A 20,433-nucleotide genomic window follows, 5' to 3' on the forward strand; every position below is an offset into this window, starting at 1 on the left:
GTTGTAGCATGGAATTGACATATGCGTTTGTTACGTTGGTTACTGACACTCTAAAGGTCCTTTTTTTGTTCGTTCCTGTAAACTCCATATTTTATGCGAGATGTCATAAGGCATAAATTACATTTCAAATAGGTTTCTTTTAATTGACTTGCGTAGCTTTCGTCTAGTAATTTACTCACCATTTTTGATGCAATTAATTCACATAGGAACCATGTCCTTACCTATATCTACTGTAAGTCTATATATATGTTGTTTTTATTATTTTAAAAAGATTTTTGGAACCAATTCATATCCCCCCTTCTCACATTTTGGAATGGCCAGGCATATGAAGGCGTGTGCCTTTCCTGCAGCATATCAGTCTGGAAAAGCACAGGAGGGCGCTGGTCTCCTCTGAGCCCAGTGCTGCCAGCTTCACTCCACACAGTCTCCTAGCTGTGCCGCGAGGTCACTTGGCCGTTGGGCCATGCTTCATGGCTGCAGGTTCTCAGTCCACCACAGGGGGCGCTGTAGCGCAGTGAAACAGGGATCGCCCCCCCCACCTACTGAAACCCGGTGTCCGTTAATGACGCTCCAGCCCGATTACATGGCGCCCTGCAGGGCCCTGGGCTGCAGCCGACACGGTCGTTATTCCCCGCACTGAGAACCTGGTCTTTACCCGGGCGAGTCCCCGAGCAGCCCTCCGCACCTTTTAAGTGATCTATCTATGCATACGCGTTTATACAACTGTGTGAGAATCAAGTGCAATATGTGTTTGTATGGCCGTGTGCAGTTGCTCCATACTGTGTGTTTATCCGAAGTGTACTCTGTGCCTAAATATCGTCTGCCCTTTCAGCATCAGTACGCCTGAGCTGTGTTTAACGCAGTCTGTAGAAACGCAGGCTTTGCAGCGACTGCAAGCTCCGGCTAGAATTTGTGACAGAAGCCCAGCGGTTTTTCATTCTCTGCAATTGGACAGAGGATTAAAGGATTGTCATTGGCTGGTGAATGACCATTAGGGTATGAAGACGTGTTTAGACGTATGCGTTTTTGTTTTGTTGTCACCTTGCATTCGTCTTTGACCGATTAACTGTGTCACACAGAGACGTTTGCTCTTGCCGTGCTGACCTGACGTCATCAAACCAAAACAATCTCAGGGTCCTCAACCCCACCTCCACCCACCCCCTCCCCAAACTTTTGAATTATCACACACGTTTTCAGACAGCATTACTGCATTACATCATCTACACCACAAGTAAGAAAGCACTGCAGCAAAAAAAATGCATTTGTTGCACTTACCCGTGAAACGGGCTATTTTCCACTCCACAAATCACAAAGTACTACAAGGGACCCATCTCCCACTGGAAAACGAGCTTATTGCTTGACAGCTGGTACACTGTGGGGACCCCGCCATGTTTTTGGGGAGAACAGGTGAATCGGCAAACCCAACAAACCCATGCCTTTCTCTGGCAGGACAATGCTGCTTACAGAATCCATGCCAGGCACTGCCAGGGCCTGGAGCTGTATTGTCTAGGACCAGGGGGTCCAGCCTGTACTGACATCACTACAGAGCGCCTTCCCTCTCAGCCAGCTGCAAGCCCGTCAGAATTCCTATCAGTCACCTTTCGCCCTAAAACACTATTTAAGAACACTTTTAACGGCCCTGGTTGCAGCAGGCTCCGCCCATCCTGTCGGGAGAGGTCCCGCGAGCGCGCGCTCTCCTCAGGAGCGCTAGCCGCTGCTTCTTATCTCACCGCGGTTCGCTAACCGGGCTCACAGGGGCATGAGCTGCTGGAAGAGACCCTTCATGTGCAGTTTAACAGGTGGACTCGCCGGCACCCAATCAACCAGCAGGGGTCGCTGGTGCACGGTTAGGCGATGTCATCCCAGCTGACTGAATCCCTCTCATCCCTGGCTGATGCTAAAGCCGACTGTGGCATGGTCAGTCAACAGTGCCACGGTCCAGATTTGATACAAGACTGTGGGGCCCGTGAATGCGTTAGAACAGTGCCTTACCAGGATGAGCCACTCGGCAAACCCTGCCTTTAGTGCCTGTGTGTGTTGCGTGGGTGGGTGTGTCCTGCAGTTGATCCACTGATGTAGGGTTTGAATGTAATAGTAGCAGGAAGTAACTCAATACTAACTCATTGCTATTCAGGGATGGATATAGTTGTTCAGCACTGTACTTTTTTTTTTTTTAACACTGGAAACAGATTCCATTCCAGGTCTCTTGTAACTGCTTTTTTTTTCAGAAATACCTAAAATGTCAGTTTGGTTAATATCAACCCTTCCTTGTTTTCTTTGCTGCATTACTGTGTTGTGTCTGCATAGTGACCTGCTGTTATGCGTAACTTTCTCTTGCCGATTTTTAGATAAATGTAGCAGGTTTGAAAAGATCTCCAGGAAGCCATAGAGGTGCTACAGAACATGCCCTATATATGTAATATAAACCATCATTTTATCGCTTTTATGCCTGTAAATTTAAACTATGTACAAAATAAGAATAATGCTGTTTGTGTGCTTTTATAAATGTAATCATCTTTAATGGTGTGTGGGTGTGCTGGAATAAACAACTATATCAAGCTCCTGTTCTGGTAGCTTTTTGTCCTGTCTTAGTGTTTCCTGAGGGAGAGGGTGATGATGGGTAGAGGAAATAAATACATTGTGCCAAAAGTCACATTATTGTAACACCAAATAAATAACAGTCAGATTTTGTAAGATTAATGGCAGATTTATTGCAGATAAATGTATTGCCTTTTTAAAAACCATCTTCCATTTTACATAAAAAGCATATTTGTCCAAAAATGCAAACCTGAAGTAAAGTGTGTGTATACTTCTTCCACCTAGATTTGGACATTGTTACCACTTGTAAACCAACTCCAGGATCTGCTGTATTTGTTCCAGCCACGCCCTATACCACACAATTTCACTAATTATATTACCTCCTTGGTCCAGGAAGTAACCGTATTTAATGGTGAAATTAGGTGGTGTAGCACATGGTTGGAGCAGATACCTGCAGACACCACAGGCCACCGTCTTGCTTTACATCAGGGGTCCTCAGTCTTATCCAGAAAGGGCTGGTGTAGGTACAAGCTTTCAACAAAGTAGTAACACGCCTGATTCTACTACTCAGTGACTTAGAATCTTTGTTAAGGACCTTAACAAATTAGTAGATTGATTAGTAGAATCAGTTGTGTTTCCGCATGGTTGAAACAAAAGCCTGGACCTACACCGGCCCTTTTTGATTAAGACTGAGGACCCCTGCTTCAATGAATCCCTATTAGAAATGCAAGAAACGGCGGAGTGGAAGCGAAGAATCAACTGCTATTACACAATTACGTCAGGAGGTGGCGCATAAATGTTGCATTCCCACGTTCATTTGTCCTATGAAAAAACGTAGACCGACCAAATCCAAAGCACGTTTAAGAACAAGCTGCTTTAATTGGAATGGGCTTCAATGCTCAAATGCATGGTGGACGCGTTAAAACGAATACGATACCTTACTGAAATACAAACGCAAAATGCTAAAATGATATGAAATACAAATAAGAAATAAAATTGTTGCAATGTGTAATCTTGAATTTTCATTCGATATACCAACATTTGTGAATGTATCACTGCATTACACTTCGCATGCAAATTACAGGAACAATGGAAATTAAAATGGTAATGATCCTTAGCAGAGACTATACTTATGTATATTCCAATAGGCAATGTGCTTAGGTGTTCTTTTCTATCACAAAAATTAGTTATATCAACTGGTCTCTATCACGAATATTACTCGTTTATACAAACATTTGCTGCGCGGCGTTAGGGCCTGTAATCACCTTCAGGTGCGCGCTGCGGACACGGACTCGCATTAATCGCTGTCAATAACGTTAATTGAAAAGGGAAAATGCACGTGCGCTGCCGTACAGCAGCAAAGCTGTCTTTCTACAAGCGTGAAACCGCATTTCCACGAGGCCTGAAAATGACCTCTACTTACGAATCCGAAAAACATCAATCCAACCAGGTAAGCCGAGCAATTTTTCACGTGGTTTTCTGTGTATGCAATTAAGAATAAATAGCATTAGGGTCTGTTTTTTTTTACAAACGTCCGCTTTCCTCATTCTATTTCTGTCTAGTATGCAGAGACCTATTGTTCTTTCAGTTGCCCATTGTGAAACTAACCTCACGTAAATTAATTTAAGGCCTTAATACTTATTACAAGTTTATTTATGTTTTTATTTGCGGGTTTTGGAATAACTTCTACGAGTTTATAAATCACTGAGTGAACTCCTTAGAAATGTGTTTCTGTCTGCTATTCTCTACCAGATTTGATTGCTAGTATATACATTTGTTCATAAATATAAAAAGGGTTCGGCTTAGTCGTACCCTTTTGGGTCTCTAGGAAAGCATGATTCATGATTTTAAAATGATGTCAGTGCTCACAGGTCACCAAAATCACAGGTGGAAAAGTCCTACCCAGTATTGTGCTGCAGTCACTCAGATTTTTTTTATTGGCATAAATCTTTAGCCTGGGGATAGAACTCATTTAATAAAAAATCAGCTAGTTGAGTTCATTGGTGGAAGAAACACATGGCAGGACCTCTGCTTTCTGACCCCTGGACTTTCCGCCACTGACCAAAGCATCTCTTTGTACATTACTACAGACTGCAGATTTGACTGACACATACAGGGCTTTCCAGTACCCAAAGGTATTTGTATAAAACCTTGAGATGCACCAATATTAAAGACAAACATTTGACTATCAGCAGCCTCCTGAAGAGTCTTTTTTTTTGTCGTCTCTCCATTCCCAGGTGGCCGTCAGCGTCCTGCTGATTGGTGACGACGATGTCGTGCTTAAGACCTCCGGGCTCGTCTGGGATACCCTGCCCAGGTTCGCAGAGGTCAGGCTGGTGAAGCTTGTGCCCCTGAGTGCTGTCCCATTTGTGGACCCCCGAAACTTCCAGCTGCTCTTCTTCCACCTGAGCGACTCCAACACGTCAGCAGAGCTCGAAGCCCTCCGCGACCTCAGGTCAGGCACCGGTTTTTCGGCATGTATCGTTGTGGTTTCTTTAGTGTGCCTACAGCACTTTACTAAATAAATTCTTTGGCAACATGCTTCCAATAGTTGTGCCAATGAAATCATTTTGGGATTTGTTGCCAAAGACACAGATGTTGAGTAGGTGTTGCTCCAGTTGAACTTGGAAATAGTCGCAAGTCTTTGATCGGGGCGGGCACGGTGGCATAGTGGTTAGCACTGTTGCCTCGCAGAAAGGGGCTTCGGTTCGAATCGTCGACGACCTCTCTGTGTGGAGTTGCATATTCTCCCGTGTTTACTCTGGTACTCGGTTCCCCACTCAGACATGCATGTTAGGTGCGCTCCTGCAGGTGCCCTTGACCAAGGCACTGGCCTCAGAACTGGAGTTGGTCCCCTGGCGCTGCACTGTGGCTGCCCACTGCCCCTAAGTAACTAGGATGGGTCAAAATGCATAGGAGTATATACAAATTAAAAAGTATATATATCTGCCACAATATCTTTACTGCAGGGCAGAACTTTTGTGGGGAAATAATCAATGTGTCATTGTGGTCTGTGATTCATCATCTTGATTACTGCTTGTCTAACTATTAATGTTAGCATTTTAATTACTTGCTGTATTTCAGTACTTTTTGTTTTCTCAAACCCCCTTCCCCTAGTTGAGGGTGGGAAAATTAGGCTTCACAAAGCCAAAAAGGGGTGGCCGTAAACTTAAAACTCGATTTGAGCCAGTCATTTTCTTCAACTGTGCATCTTTTCATTGGTTAAAACAAGTATATGATTGACGGATCACTGTAGTCCTGCCCACTGTGTAACCTTGCGCTTTGTGAAAACTCACTCTCCTGTCTCTAGGCGAGTGTGAGGTTTCACGTGACTACTTGCTACTTATCAAGACTTATCAAACAGCAAGCCTGGCATCAACTGCCCCCTGTTATTAACTTACACCAGTTACATATTCTGTTTGATGCATGCATTCTTATTAGCAGATGCCGCAGAAAGGCGGAGTCAGTATCACTAGGCTGTGCACGTGTTTCTCCAAATGGCAGAGATCTCATGTGCGTGCGTGTGTGATGACCGAACCTGTGTTGTTCATGAAAACAGGGAGAGGAGCTGCAAGCATTCAGACAGAGCAGTGTGCGTCCTCGTTGTGCCAGAGGCCGGTCCAGGTATGCACCGTACGTTACCTCGCTATACTTAGGAGCTCTCTGGGGGGATGACTGGATCTGAACTCCACTGTCTGTTGTCATGAAGACGTTCCAGACAGCGCGGCAGACTTCATGCTGACCCAGCCAGTCACCGTGGAGACCGTGGAGGAGGTCCTCAGAAGGTGCAGCTTCCTGTCAGAGCAAAGTGAGGACATTTGTACACACACACACACACATATGGATGGATAGCGCTTTCTGCATGGATAGTACTGTCTGCTCGCAGCAAGAAAGTCTTGGGTTCAAATCCTGGCCTGTGGCTTTCTGTTTGGAGTTTCCATGTTCTGCTCGTGTCCGCATGGGTTTCCTCCGGGTACTCCGGTTTCCTCCCACAGTCCAAAGACATGCAGGTTAGGCTAATTGAACTGACTCAAAATTTCCCATAGGTATGAGTGTGTGAGTGAATGGTGTGTGTGCCCTGCGATGGACTGGCGACCAGTCCAGGGTGTATTCCTGCCTCTCACTCAATGCATGCTGGGATAGCCTCTAGCACCTCTCGTGACCCTGACCAGGAAAAAGCAGGGTAGATAATGGATGGATGAAATATGGGACAGATAAAAATTCTGAATTCTCAGAATAAGTCAGGACATATGAAAGGGGTTGAAATAAGGGCCTGCCCTGGGGGGGAGAAAAAGGATGTCAGGTCACCCCTACCTATCTGACGGTCTCTCCACAGGCCAAAATGACAGCCCCTCTGCCTCTGCAAGCTCCAACACTGCGGTGGGACAAGAACCTGAACCTGAGGCAGCCGATCATCAGGCAGAACCAGCGACACCTGTGCAGGAAAGGTCTTTCAAGAGTTCATTTTGACCTGGCAGTCGTTTAAAGAAAATGGGGGCAGCGTAGCATTCAGTGCAGGGCCTGTCCAAGAAAAATGCACCAAAATGGAACATTTAAGCCAATGCTACGCTGCACATTCTGGCAATTTTCTACATTATATAAAAATGTTAACTTTTTAAAATTTCTTTTTCAATATTTTTGTAATGGGGAGTTGGAAGCCATAGGTCACCAGGGACATATCTAAAACCGCTGCAGTATCCTGCATAGTTTTCTCATCCTATTTACTTGAATCTCTTATTCATGTTTTAAATACCACCCACAGCAGGCATTGCCTAAACTACTCGAAGGCTTAGAAACTGTTCTTGTGTTTTGTTAGTTGTACGTGCGTTTACCCCACTACTATACAGCCTGCAGTGCGGTATGCCGGTGAGGGTTAGTGGTGAGGATTGGTGAGTGTCTGAGGGCCACACCTGTGCTGCATTCAATGCAGCATTATCACTGTTCAGTTCATTACTGTGCACAAACACAGTATTTTCTTTGAATATGAATCTAGTTCAGTGGGTATTACTCGGACATGATAATGTTTTGGACACACAAAAACAAATTAAGGTGTTTTGGCACTGATTTCAGCATAGCGATGTTCTCGTTGTGTTAGTGTTAATCAGTTTAACCTTCAGGGTCCAAGTTGAACTATGCGGTTGTTCCCTGCACTTGGACCGGTACTTCTCTCTAGGGTTTTTGTCATACTTGTTCCTGGTTATGGTTATACACTTTGTTGTACGTCGCTCTGGATAAGAGCGTCTGCCAAATGCCTGTAATGTAATGTAATGCTTAATGGCTTATCTTCTGGATAAGAAATTCAGTACCACTGAAAGCGAGCTGTATATCTGGCCTTTGTGGATTGTGTAATGAGCTTCTTCTGGTTGGCCGGCCGGTCAGAGGGTCACACCGTAACTACCTTTTTTTAAACTAGGAGAGGCCAGTTTCAGTCTTTATTCTGCCACTGCTGTTATTTGCTTATTGAAAGTAACCATTAGCATAGAAAGGCAATTTATGTGCCAGGTCAGGGCTTGGTAAAGGCTGTTAGGTAAACCCAGGACAGTGTTTTGTAAACATGGAAGCTCAAGCATTTGTTTTGCAAAATGTATCTCTTATACAGTGTCTACATGGTACATTTATTCCAGCTCAGAACCCAATCTCCCATGAACACCTCGGTGGAACCATTTCTTTATGGAAATCGCCGCAGGTCAGACGTGTGCAAAGTGTCTCGAGTCTTGCAGGCTGATGGTGAATTCTGCTGGAATTAATTAGTCCACGCCCATGCATTTTGAATATAGCAGGAGAAAGACCAGATCTCATGCAAGAAATTTGAGGTTCTCAAAGTTTGTAAGAAATGGTGTTGAGCTAATTATCCTGTTGCAGCACAGATGGTGCGGAATATGTGGTCCTTATTACAGTTTCTTTCTCTGCCCCACTGCCATCTATGTGCGATTATATAATAGCATACCTGGAAAATGAGCAGCAATTTAGTGTGTCCACCCACATACCGCCTCACAGCATAGTCTTTACTCCAAACTCTATAAGCTGTATCGCTAGAATGTCTGGAAAGTTCAGTTACGGTTGCGACTGGGTTTCTCGAAAGATCCTGACATTTAATGAGCTCTAACGAGTTTTATCCAGGTTTATGTTGGTGGGTAAGTAGTGCACCATAAGTAACTGCATAAGATGGTCTGTCACAATCAAATTGACTTGACTTATTAGCGAAGCACTAGACCTGGCTAAGATATATGACCCGGGCCGCAGGGTCTGCTGGTTTTTGTTGTTACTCACCTCTTAATTGATCAGTTAAAGCAGTCGATTACACGGTTAACTCATCTCACCTGGTTTCTAGGACCTAAACCAGTTGTTATATTTTAGGGCAAAAACAAACTGTCACACGAGTGTGTCAGTTACTGACAGCGATGACGTGCGTCAGTTACTGACTTTGCTTTCAGGAGCAGGGCTGAGAGTGTGGCCGGTCCCAGCGGGCCCCTGCCGGAGGGGCCCAGCGCGGAGCTCACCAGCGGGGACCTGCAGGCCTTCCTGCACTCCAAGAAGGAGCAGCAGAGGAGGTGAGGCCCTAATCGGGTGACTGGCACGCTGGCGTTCTATCAGCGTTTAGGGTGGCAGTGTAGAGCCATGGGTAAAGGACCTGGTCTCGTAACCTATAAAGGTCGCAGGCATGATTACCTGGTACGACGTTCCCATTGTGCACTTGAGCAAGGTACTTAACCTGCATTGCTTTCGTAGTATATATCCAGCTGTATAAATGGAATACAATGTTTTGTCGCTCTGGATTAGAGCGTCTACCAAATGCCTGGGCGGCAGTGTCCTACCGGGGAATCAAACCTGTGATTAATGTTACAAGCCTTAAACCTTGAGCTTTCCCTGGAGCAAGGTACCTAACCTGCATTGCTTCAGCATATATCCTGTATAATTGGATACATTGTAAATGCTATGTAACAGTTGTGTAAGTCGCTCTGGATAAGAGCATCTGCTAAATGCCTGTAATGTGAATCTGCTCACTGTTAACCTGTCCGCTGTCAGGATGCAGATCAGGCAATGCTGCGAGCGCCTACGCGAGCTGCTGCCGTTCATCAGGTCCCGGACGGACACGGCGTCCACCCTGGAGCTGACCGTCAAATACATGGCCTACCTCCGGCAGCGGCTGCCCCAGGACATTTTGGATAAGGTAGGGGCACCCTTCCACCCCTCAGAGCTTTCTGACCTGACCCCCATAGCCTTAGTGAATATGTTTACTCCTCCACTGGGATCCCAGCCCTGTGTCACCTGAGGAAGTTGTGTTGCTGATCAAAGCCTTTCTCACTTGGGTTTTTTTTTTTTTTTACATTACTTTTTTTTTTATGTGTAGCGCTCCTAGACACTGCCCTTCATTTCTGGAGAGCCATCTGTAATGCAAAGCGCTGTCGGAGAGCTTTTCACAGTTGAAGGCTCGTAGGGAAAGAAGCCGGTGACTCACTCATTTGTTTTCTCCGCCAGGAGTGAAATGCCTCAAGGCTGCATTAATCCTGTGGCAGATGACACTCACCCTATTCTGCTTTGAATTTACAGGTAGTTAAAGCCCTAGAAGAGAATGGGCCCGAGAGATGGTACAAACCAACTAAAGCCCCTAAGAAGCGGTACAGTATTGCGTATGACTGCTTCTCTGGTGTGTAATGGCTGTGACTGGTAATGCCCCTGACGGCCATCTGGAATAGTACATTACAGTTGTGACTGGCAATGCCCAAGATGGTCATTTTTAATGGTACATTACAGCTATGACTGGTAATGCCCCAGATGGTCATCTTTAATGGTGCATTACTGCTACTTTAATGTACTATTACAGATGCCCCAGGTGGTCATCTGTAATAGTACATTAAAGCAGTGACTGTCAGTGCCCCAGATGGTAATCTGTAATGGTGCATTGCAGCTATGACTGGTAATTCCCAAGATGGTCATCTTTAATGGTACATTACTGCAGTGACTGGTAATGCCCCAGGGTGTGTTTGTATTTAGAAGGCAAGGCCACTCAGCTGGAAAACGGGTCTCCACGCTTCCTCCTGGCTTGGGGGGAGAGGCTGTGTTGAAGCAGGGGAAAAACTCCTCTTTAGGCCCTTCACAAGAAGACATCTGAGCTTTTACTCCAGAGGGAAATTATATTTTTTGTGATTAAATGGAGAGATATCATTATGTTTTCAGGCAAGGGAATTTAAATCGAATATGGATAAGACTATAATATTGGTGAGAGTGTAAGAAACGAAATAAATGCAATTTTATTTTTTAACAAAGAACTTAAATGGCTTGACTCGTTTGTATTTTATACAGTTAATGTTTGTGCATTGGTTTACATGCAGTCAGTTTTTAACTGGTTTAAATTAAGCACATCTGAGAACTACACACAAATAAGAACCAAGGCTGTTTGGTACCACTTGCAGGCATAAGGTTGTATAAACTGAGTTTACATAAAGCGGAGGTTTCTGCTGGACTGACTTCACCATGTCCTGTTCCCTCAGCCGAACGACGTGCCCGGCGAGGAATAAAACGGCGGACGTGCCGATCGCAGTCCCGACCGACGCCAGTTTTGCTGATGGTATTGTGCTACTCCACCTGCTGTTTTATTCATGCTGTCCTGTGTACCTTTTATGTTCACGTTTCATTGGCTCTGCGCATCACACTGTCAGAGCTGTGTTCTGTAGTCTCACCTTTACCCTTTGCAAGTAATGCGTGCTTTGAAAAGGGAAAAACCTCACTCGGTTCCTCTCCTTCTTAAGGGGAGCGTGCGTATCCATGAACCTTCTAGAGCTGGCAGTGTTTTCTGTTCTGCATCTCTGACCTTTTATGTGTGGTCATCGCACCATCGAGTCCCTTTGCAGTAGCTGAAGTTTACGGGAGTAGGAGTGTTTGACTGCAGCCATTGGATGCACTTGGTCTGGGGGTACACTATGACCTGTTGCGTGTGACTCTTTCTTTATCAGATTTTATTGCAGCGCACGTTTTGGGGAGACACATTCAGCCCAAGGTGGAGGGGATCCAACCCGTTGGCCCGCTCCCTCCGGGCATGCTGATGAGCCAGCCCTTCGACCCTCCCCCAGGTCTGACCTTGGTCCCCGGCCTGACCTCGGGCCCGGGTCTGACCTCGGCCCCAGGTCCGAGCTCGGCCTCGGGCTCGAGCGTAGCGCTGGGGCAGGCGTCCGGTCCCTATGGTCAGGCGTCCGGTCCCTACGGTCAGGCGTCCGGTCCGTACGGTCAGGCGTTCGTAATGAACCAGGCCTACGGCGAACCAGCAGCGCCGGGGCCCGGCTACGGGCCGCCGGTGTTCTGGAAGCAGGCTTGCGGCCCGGTCTCGTCGGGCGTGGTGAACCAGAACTTCGTCCCGCAGACGGTTCACAACCCGGGTCATCCCTTCCTCCGGGGGTCATCCCTTCCTCCGGTTCAGACGCTGATGGTGGGCCCGGGATTCCTCCCTCGGGTGGGTCCGGACCCAGGGTATCCTCCCCCGCCTCCTCGGCATGTGATGATGAACCAGACCTTCGCTCCCCTGGGGTCCCTGAATGACCCCCGCCCTCCGGGGGTCACCACCAACCTGCCGCCCGCGTGCGCCGCTGCGTCCGGGGGCGTGTCCGACTACGGGCCAATCACGACGGCGGGCTCGTGGGAGGACCGTCTGCTCACTGAGATACTTTACGACTCCGCCCCCTCCCAGCCCAGCTTAAGCTCCTCCCACAGTGCCATCAGAGGGGATAACCTGCCACAGAGCTCCGCCCCCGTGCACCCGTTCTCCTCTTCCCTGTCCCGTCCACCCCAGTGGGATTTTGGCTGTGGGAGTGGACCTGTGTACCCCCTTCAGCCGTACTTCCTGGAGAGTTTACCCCCACCCTCCATCATCCACCCGATCCCAGCTCAGAATGCTACTGGTCCAGGGTCCATTTATCCATTTTTGGGAGATGTGGGCACCAATAAACTGTACGGACAGCACTACACAGGACCCACCGTGAGTAACCTGAATTGTGCCAGGAAACATCCAGCTGTATAAACTGATAATGTGCAAAAAATGTTGTCCGTGTAAGAGAACATTCTGTTAAAATGCCAACACGCAACCCTAGCCTGACAGCTGAGGAGTGAGCCAGTCATAAATGCAAAATAAGTTATATATGGTTCTATTTTTATTTGTGGCGATTTTAGGAAATTCATCACTGCAATATGGAAATGTTTGTGTGTGTGTGACGTTCATACGTGCTATTTACAGGAATGTTGGTTCACTGGCATTTTGTCTTCCTCTTTCCACTTCTAGGACTACCAGATAAATTTAAACTGGGGAAATGGATCAAGTTAAAGAAGATGGATGGCATGCTCAGGAAGGTCCACAGAAAAGTAAAGTTTAATTTTATTTATTTATTATTTATCTATTTTTAACTGGTTTTGTTTCATGCTTTGCATTTTGTGGCCTAATTTTGAGATGGATTTGTTGTCATGTACATTTACATAAAGCCTGTGAAATGTCTTCCTGTTATGTCTTTGTTCAAGCACTGAGGCATCTTAGTCCATATTTGTTCATTGTAACCTTATTTTCCTGGTTTGCAAATGTTTTTCAACAACTAATGTGTTATTGGCTTTGAATCACTGTTTTATTTAAAGATTTGGGGGGAAATTGTTGCTGTCATATCATGATGTACTGTTGTGTTCCAACATCTGTTTAGTCTTTGTGCTGTTTTACTGACAACAGATATCTGCTGTGGGTCTTAGATGTATACTCCAGGACCTGGAAAATGTATCTCCCTTTAATGCACATTTCTGAAACAAAGCCATTACATATGTGACTTGAATGAATCACTTGTTGGAAACTAAAGGGCTATGGAAGAGCTTTGTCTGTCTCTGGCTGTCTCACTGACAAAATGCAGATGTAGCCTTTTGTCTCTGAACTAGTTTTGGCTCGTGTTTTGTTCCGTGACGCTTGCTGCATTTTTTCCCCTGGAAATATAAATACTTTATAGCTGTTGAAATTGGACCCAGAGCCCCTTAAAAGGTCCATGTAGATCTGTTTCCTTAAATTCATTCCAGTACACTTGACTCTCTGTCCTGCATCTTTCTGAAAGCATTTGAGATGCTTCTTGCCTTCCCATTCTAGAATCTTCAGTCACATGACCACTGCGCAACTGTGACCTCATGGCAGCTGAAGCAGGTGCACTCTTACAGTGCGTTTACCTGTACAGGTGGCCATACACACGCACACACAAACTACACGCAACAAACGGTCCTATGAGAGAGCAGGAGCAGAATCACTGACAGCAACTAGTCAAATGGGTAGCTGGTGGGGGGCACTGACACAGTGGCAAACTTTAGAGTCCTGGTTGAATTAAGACTACTGTAAAGTCATTTTGGTCCGGCTGCTTTGGGTTTATTTCATCAGGTAATGAAATTAAATCCAGATTGCTTGCTCTGAGATGTTCCAGAGCACCGTACTGTCAAATTTGACAGAGCATCCCACTGGTAGTATTTTACATCCCATTGCATTTATTTATTTACTCCTCATATCACAATTCCCCAGAAATGTAATGGGAATGTTTTCAAGTGTGTGCAGGAGTGTTGGGCTAGGTAGAGGAAGGAGAAAAAGTGAGATTTGGCAACGTGAAATGGCACCGAATCCTTCGTGAATATATTCAGCTGACAGATTCCGCGTGGGAAGATTTTACATAAGTGTGAGTCGTGATCCATCCTCTCATATGTGATTTTCCTTATTTCTGTCCTGGCTTCATAGCCAACATGGTATGATTTTTTTTTGCTGCTGTGCCATGTGAGTCTGGTCCTCTTTTTGAAAAATGGAGAAAGATCTCCACTTGATATTTAGGAGAGTTGTTCTATATGTTTACTCGCAGATGCTGTTTTAGATTAAGCTCTGTGTACTTTGGGTTTTATTAGGAGTGTGGGTATAAAATGTGCTCTGTGCTACTGTAGCTGTTGCACTTTGGCACTTCAGGAGTTGAAGAAGTGGTGATCAAACTGCCAGGTTGGACTTAGAAATTCTCATTCTGTTGTGGTGACTGGATGGGCCTCATGATATGGTGTGGAATATGGACTGTGCCAACTGACTGACAGTCCTGCAGGGTGAGGCACAACTAGGTTTAGCATCACCCAGGGTTTCAGTTGGCTAAGATGACAGCATGCCATTGCCCACCAGCACCCCCTACTGGTAGACTGGGCACCCGCATGTCTTCCTTTTGAGTCTCTCATGAAGTGTCTTATGTCTCTGTGCAAGCCCAACTTGCACAGTGTGGTGTGATGATGAGCAGTGGCTGGCACTGTGTGCTTCAGAGGAGGAGCACATGCTTGTGTGTCTCAAATCAGAAACGGAGGCCGCGATGAGCGCTACACAGTGGGCATGATTGGGCTTTCATGCCACTCATTACATTACATTAATTTGGCAGACGCTTTTATCCAAAGTGACGTACAAAAAGTGCATTTCATGGTCATGTTACATGTACTTCCATTCCATCACTTTTTGTCATTTGTATTTGTCCTAATATTGTAGCTTGTTCTTCCCCCTAGTTTGACTCGGCATAAGTTAGGCCAGTTCACGCAGTGAACATTATTCTGAACTGTGTTCTCGGCTATAAATTACTGTACGAAATGAGTATTGCACCTCAAACCTGTGTTTTTTTTGTAGTTGTTCCAATGACCTTGAAATGCACTTTTGTACGTCGCTTTGGATAAAAGCATCTGCTAAATTAGTGTAATGGGTTTCCAAACGCAGTAGAGAAACCCATTGCTCAACCAAAACTGCATTAACATTCGGACCTTTCTGCACAGTAAACAGTGTATGTGGTGCGGCGGCTTTCCATCGCGCAGATGGTGAGGATGACGAGCGAGTTCTCACGCGCTCGTACGCGAGCGCGGCTTCTGGCGGTGGAGTCAAAATCCAAGTCAGTGAGACGGGGACGCGTTCCAGAGGGAGAGAAATGTAGGTCAGAGCCTTTGTCAGCTGTGTGTTCTCTTCCCTCCCGCCTCGTCAGAAACCCCGTCTCCGTCCTGACGCACGCGTGCGATCCCGCCCGCGAAGTGTTGGACCCGGCTGTCGTCCCTCTGTGTCGTTCAGTCAGCCCCTGACCCCCCGGCCCCCGGCCGAGGCCTGTCACACACCCCAGAGTCCTGTGAGTCTCGGGGGAGGCAAAGTGAGCGCCGGTGGGGGGGTAGGGGTGTAATTCATGCGATTCGGTTCCTGTGAGTTACTTGCTGGCTCACCTGTTGGGGGTAAAATGCACAGAACCCTCCCTCTGCTTCCTGGTCCACCTGTCCAGAATACTGGAACAGCCTGATGCTGTTTTTATTTATTTTCAATGGCCTCACTTTCATTTGCTGTTCTCCCAGCCCCCCGCATTTCAGAAGCACAAAGACCTACCTCAAGGCAAGATAACCTCATGGGGATCACCGCATCAACACAGATACTCAGTATCTCCCTCCTTTATAACTGCCTGGGTAATGGACTCCTGAACTAAATCACTAATGGAATTCCTCTTTTTTGATAAGGGTGACTCAAACATTCACCAGGAAGTGATGGAAGCCTTTCTCATTGGTTTATTTTTTGTTAATTGATAATACTCTTTCGCAGGAGGAATAGCCGTGTAAGTACCCTACCTTCAAGAGCACCTTGGTTTGCGCTACCTGGAGTTTATCTACTTGCAAACTTCTGTGGCATCACTCTACTTTTCTTCCTATTGATAATGCTCTTGATTTCATGCGATCATAAATGTTGTGTTTGCGATTGCTGTTTGTTCCAGTGCACAGAGGGGCCAGCTTATGAAGGATTTACAATCAATCAAAACAGAATCAAGTTACTGAATTTCTTTATATAATGTGTCCACTTACGCAAGCTGCTTCATTTGTACTTGTGGAGTACGGATACAATTGCAGGCTGCCCACAACAAGTCCAACAGGTGTAATATTTCAGCTGGTCACATTTCATTAGCTGAAACAATTATTCAGATTCTCTAACTTTTTGAAAATCCAGACAAACTGCCTGTCCAAAATATCAGATATAAACAAATCAATGGTGCATCATGGCCTAAATATTAGCAGTGGAGAACTGCTCAAGGTTTGTGTTGGCCATGCTTTTTCATAGCAGTTGGACTGTCAGTCTCAACACACAACATTTAATATGAATACTAATTTAAGTGCCCATATAAAATAAGATGGACTAGTCTTTTTGCAAAAACTGGAGAGGATGTTTTGTTGGGAGTCCTGGGTTGGTCTATGGGAACACAAAGATATTAAACTATGCTTTTCCAGAAGAAGAAAGTCTTTTGAAAACAGCTGATTGAATGGCCCAGAAACTATGCTTTCAAGAGTGTGTCTTACCCAGTACCTTTGAAACCACACATCTCACCGTACCTTACAAGTACTTCTATAACCAAAAAGCTTTACATGTATGAATATGTGTATCGCATGAATACACGTATCGTATACAGATCTATGATTTTACTTTTGGTGGATTTTATCGAAATAGGCAGTGCCTACCAACCCCATACCCGGACCGTGTGTCCGTGAGAGAACGGAGGAACCAGGTTCGTAGTGGTCTCTGCAGAATGGCTACAATGCAGTGAGGAGTATAATAGTGAGGTGTTCATGCGTTCTGTATGAATCTATGCTGCTTGAGCAACTTTCTGGAGCAGCAATGCAGCGGTCAGCAACTCGTTCGGTGACGTAAATTCTACCCACGACTGAAGGGTCCCAGCGCAATGAGCGCACATTTTATCGACTGGTCTGTCACTTTGTAATTGTAATTATTGGTAGTAGCCTTGAATGGTACGGGCCGACACGTCACTGGGACGGTGGTAAAAGTAAGAATAAGCCATCACGCATGCATATGTAAATACATAAACAAGCAACTCGCAGTTTACAGTAGCAGAAATAACAGTGTATTCATTAACATAAAGCCATGTAGGTCACCCGGGTTTGCTGGTAGCACTGAATTTGTGGGTTCTGTGAAATAAAATTTTATTTTAAGTTAAAACATGTAACAATTCGACACAGTTTTGTGGGCACAAAGGACAGGAAATAATCCAAATCATTGTCCACCTGCAAATAACCCGACAGAGATTGATTTATTTAATTTATTACTCTGGAGAGTTATAGCCTACCGAAATTATATGCGCTTGATTGGTTTATACCATTACATAGACGGCGAAGGGGATCCTTTCAGGCTTCGTCTCCATAACCCCAGGCTCTCTAGGCAACTGTGCTCACGTTCGAAAAAAAAAATGCAGGCTTCCTCAGTCCTCACGTGATACCCCGGCGAACTGAATGAGAAATAGGTAACTGCAGCATGTGAGTGGTGCGCATTTGCTGCAGAGTCCGAGTGTTTCACATGGAAGTACGTGCCACTGTCGTTTGGTGTGAGAAACCAGTGGTCGCGCGAAAAGCGCATCTCGTAAATCTTACAATTGGTTTCTGTCGCTTAATTGACTGAATATTATAAATGTGTATAGGCTATGCCTATAAGACCATTACAATAAAACCGAAACCCAAAAATGCAGCCCTGCACTTTTCGATGTTTGCAATAGGCTATAATTATTCTTAATATTAATCGTATACCCTTGAAGGTGTGCTCATGTAGCGAACGTACTTAATATAATGAACTGGCAATATATAGGCTATACAGGAACACCGTCGAAGTATACATGACAGATACTGCGTTATTTGACGAGAACGTGTCAGGTGGGAGGTGAGAAGGATACGGGGATGGAAAGGGGCTGCATTTAAATGAGGAACCGACCAATGCAAATCACTGCAATAGCACCACGGAGGAAGAAAGCAGCTGCAGCCCTGCCTACCGTCTTTCACACAGACGTAGACGGGACAACAAAGAGGGTCCAGGTTTGCGCTCTCCGTCAACGCCGCAGAAAACCCAGCCCGAAAGCGCTGAAATTTATAATTTAAGTCTAAAGGCCATCATAGGGAATAAAATATTGACGGGATTCGATACAGATTCCAATTTAAGGTAAGCATCCTACAAGTATTAACCGGTAGAACCAAACGCACCTACTCTTTTACGATGGATGCGTAAAGGTGTTGCACTGATAGCAATAGCTAGCCTACATTATAGGTTAGTTTAATCCCCCATACCTCTCACACACCATGTGATTGTGAGATTTCGCTACATTTTGTTAATAAATGTCTTGTTGCTGATAGTTTGTTTTGCATTACCTTTCTTATTTATTTTGGAAGTTTTGAAAATAAGAACAATTGATATTTCTTTGAGACGTCTGATATGACTTTGCACTAATGTGGTTTTAATGCAGTAGCCTAGTCTACCCGGCGTGCATAACAGTTAAATGGGGGTGTGTACACTACGCTGGAAAAGGTAGCAGCTAGTCGGCTTCGTTTTACTGAAAATGTATGTTCAAATGCGGCTTTATAAACATGCATCGCGGTATGCATGAATCGGTGTTCGTAAAAGCAATGGGACAATATTTATCTTAAGTTAGCAAGTTGTTTTATACACCTTGCCGTGCTGCAAATGTGTTATTTAGTACTTGATGCCTGCTTTTGAGGTTCCTGAAAATTTGTCGTCGGATATCCTGAAACGGCACACGCCCATTCGTTTGCCCTTTGTCTTTTTAAGGGTCTTGCATCGGTGTAGCGTCCTTGGGGAAAGACATGGAGTTGGAGCATTTTGACGAGCGGGACAAAGCGCAGAGATACAACCGCGGCAGCTCTCGGGCGAACGGGCTGCCCAGTCCCACGCACAGCGCCCACTGCAGCCTCTACCGAACCCGAACCCTCCAAGCGCTCAGCTCGGAGAAGAAGGCGAAGAAGGTCCGCTTCTACCGCAACGGAGACCGCTACTTCAAGGGGATTGTATACGCCATCTCTCCGGACAGGTTCCGGTCTTTCGAGGCTTTACTTGCCGACCTCACCCGGTCTCTATCTGACAATGTCAACCTGCCGCAGGGGGTCCGGATCATCTACACCATCGACGGCTCCAAGAAGATCACTAGCTTGGATCAACTGGTGGAAGGTAAGATAACCAAACCTTGTTACACCAGGCTTTTGAGATCCAATTTGTCAGTCTATTGGTTATTAGAAGTCTGCGTACTATTGATATGAGCCCCCTAGTAGGGTGAGCCTTTGCATCAGAGAATTTTACTGTCTTTGGACTTCATATAATAAGTGTAGAACTACCTCTAGAACATTGATATACTTTTCCTGTGAATAACTTGCCTTAATAAATACACCGTTTGGAGGTTTGTTTCAGCTAGCATTTCTCAGAACATTTGTTTTTGTTTTTTATAATAATGTCAATATTTTGGATGAAAGGGATTCCGTGAAAAAACGTAACCTATAAGGTGTTTAAGGGCTGGTGGTTGCCACTTTTTTTTCTAGTGTGCTAATTCCAGTATGTATCATAGGCTGCCGGGGTCAGTAAAGATAAGGGAGGACTATTTATAAAAAAATTTTAAAAATGTAAAAATTAGGCTACAAGTACAGTCCTCTCTTTTTTTTCATTTTTATTTATTTATTTTGGTTTAGCTTGGTCGAGTGGGTGAATCTGGGTTGACTATGATGACACGCCTCCTCTTAATCTGTTTGCCCCCTCTCAGTGCCAGTGGTGGCTAAACAAGAGCGCTTGCAACTCGAAACTGCTCCTTTCCTACCACATATAATGTCTAATTAACCGCGCATATCCCAGTGGTTCCCTTTGCGTTTTCCCTCACACACTCTCTCCTCCACGTGGGTGCAAACCCTCGAACTGGAAAGCAGTAGAAATATCGTGATTTATTTCGAGAGTCACGGCGTGCGCCCGAAATTGCAGTCACAGGGATTCTACAATCAGTCTGGCCCCGAGAGCCTGGCGCTGCTAGTTAAGTATGTGGCACGAGAGCACGATCCACTTTGTATAACGGCTATGAATAATTTAAAATT

The 20,433-nt window shown here is 45.4% G+C and overlaps 2 protein-coding genes across 10 annotated transcripts in view; both read left to right on the plus strand.

Moving 5' to 3' along the window:
* The first annotated feature begins 3,553 nt into the window (after window positions 1–3,553).
* LOC135236257 (uncharacterized) lies at window positions 3,554–13,378 on the plus strand. Of its 4 annotated transcripts, none has more exons than XM_064302522.1 (13): window positions 3,558–3,988; window positions 4,629–4,673; window positions 4,776–4,993; window positions 6,098–6,162; window positions 6,248–6,346; window positions 6,875–6,986; window positions 8,973–9,089; window positions 9,565–9,709; window positions 10,090–10,157; window positions 11,031–11,107; window positions 11,493–11,616; window positions 11,653–12,508; window positions 12,809–13,378. In XM_064302522.1, the coding sequence occupies exons 1-13, from the start codon at window positions 3,872–3,874 to the stop codon at window positions 12,848–12,850; spliced, it is 2,085 nt and encodes a 694-aa protein (XP_064158592.1). In that variant the 5' UTR covers window positions 3,558–3,871; the 3' UTR covers window positions 12,851–13,378. The 4 variants fall into 4 exon arrangements, with proteins under 4 accessions (XP_064158593.1, XP_064158591.1, XP_064158592.1 ...); XM_064302524.1 differs by having other exon boundaries at window positions 3,562–3,988; window positions 11,493–11,609; window positions 11,664–12,508; XM_064302521.1 differs by having other exon boundaries at window positions 3,557–3,988; window positions 11,493–12,508.
* Window positions 13,379–17,880: 4,502 nt separating this feature from the next.
* The window catches only part of dclk1b (doublecortin-like kinase 1b), a 74,761-nt gene continuing 72,208 nt past the window's right edge, over window positions 17,881–20,433 (plus strand). Inside the window, exons 1-2 of one of the 6 annotated variants that reach the window (XM_064302201.1) lie at window positions 17,881–18,508; window positions 19,133–19,528. In XM_064302201.1, coding sequence (XP_064158271.1) covers window positions 19,168–19,528 — 361 coding nt within the window. In that variant the 5' untranslated portion in view covers window positions 17,881–18,508; window positions 19,133–19,167. The remainder of the gene's footprint in view (window positions 18,509–19,132; window positions 19,529–20,433) is intronic. The other 5 variants (XM_064302202.1, XM_064302204.1, XM_064302206.1 and 2 more) reach the window with 5 other exon arrangements.

This window comes from Anguilla rostrata, chromosome 12, assembly GCF_018555375.3.
Source record: "Anguilla rostrata isolate EN2019 chromosome 12, ASM1855537v3, whole genome shotgun sequence".
Taxonomy (NCBI): domain Eukaryota; kingdom Metazoa; phylum Chordata; class Actinopteri; order Anguilliformes; family Anguillidae; genus Anguilla; species Anguilla rostrata.

Coding starts and splice junctions, on each gene's coding strand:
- LOC135236257 (XM_064302521.1), top strand. CDS start 3,872: ATGCACGTGCGCTGCCGTACAGCAGCAAAGCTGTCTTTCTACAAGCGT. Junction 3,989..4,628: donor AAAAACATCAATCCAACCAG/GTAAGCCGAGCA, acceptor ACATTACTACAG/ACTGCAGATTTGACTGACAC. Junction 6,347..6,874: donor CAGCTTCCTGTCAGAGCAAA/GTGAGGACATTT, acceptor GTCTCTCCACAG/GCCAAAATGACAGCCCCTCT.